The sequence below is a fragment of the Neopelma chrysocephalum genome, unplaced genomic scaffold (assembly GCF_003984885.1).
Source record: "Neopelma chrysocephalum unplaced genomic scaffold, ASM398488v2 Primary Assembly neopelma1_85435, whole genome shotgun sequence".
Taxonomy (NCBI): domain Eukaryota; kingdom Metazoa; phylum Chordata; class Aves; order Passeriformes; family Pipridae; genus Neopelma; species Neopelma chrysocephalum.
The window spans coordinates 1-936 of NW_020915178.1; the positions used below are offsets into that span (position 1 = coordinate 1).

Consider the following 936-nt stretch of genomic DNA (forward strand, 5'->3'; position numbering starts at 1 on the left):
AGCTTGTCACTCTCCAGAGCAATCCAATGTCACCTCATACGCTGCCATGACTGTGGCCATTGTTACCCTTGAGACATTTTCTGGCATGTGGATAAATGCTTTCATTGTTTCTGTGATTTGCATGTCCTGGATCAAAAGGAAAACCTTGGACTCTAATGAGAAGATCTTGCTGGCTTTGGGATGCTCCCGGTTTTGGTTTTTGTGCATCTCATGGGTATATTCCTTTCTTGCGTTAATTTATCCCAATTACCTTTACGTTCACCCCATATTTCCGCTACTTGCTAGTGCTCGGAGCTTTTTTAGTTGTTCCAACTTGTGGTTTTCTGCTTCTCTTTGTGTCTTTTATTGCATAAAAATTGCCAATTTCAGGAACAGCTTCTTCATCTACCTGAAAGTAAAAATTGACAACATTGTGCCCTGGCTCTTGTTGGGATCAGTGCTTTTCTCCCTGGTTTTTGGAACCATATCCTACAACATCATGGATAAAGCACTCAGTAACAACCTCAATTTCACCAGCCAAGGAAGGATTTTGAAAGCAAGTTTCAGAATAGATCAACAGTTTTTGCCTTATTATTTTATCATTGGTTTTGGACATGCCGCTTCATTCACAGCAGTCATCTTGTCTGCCCTTCTCCTTCTCTTTTCCCTCTGGAGACACAAACACAACATGCAGACAAACTCCGTGAAGGACCTCAGCATGGATGCCCACATCAAAGCAATGAAATCCATTCTCTCCTTCTTCATAATGTACAGCATCAACTTTATATCTTTGATCTTGACTCTAATTTATGCCATGAAGAATGAAAATGACACGCTATTTTTAATTTACTTAATTCGGTACACTTTCCCAGGTCTTCATTCCCTTGTTCTGATTTTCAGTAATCCCAAACTGGAAAACAGACTGCGAGGGATTCTGCCCTGTGTGAAGTGCAAGGT

At 40.8% G+C, this 936-nt stretch overlaps 1 protein-coding gene across 1 annotated transcript; it reads left to right on the plus strand.

Annotated features, from left to right (window-relative positions):
* Positions 1 to 7: 7 nt before the first annotated feature.
* LOC113979596 (taste receptor type 2 member 40-like) lies at positions 8 to 929 on the plus strand (the record flags this gene model as incomplete). Its single annotated transcript, XM_027706938.1, has 1 exon — positions 8 to 929. A coding segment is annotated over one exon (922 nt), but the record flags the coding sequence as incomplete, so codon positions are not given.
* Between the last annotated feature and the right edge of the window lie 7 nt (positions 930 to 936).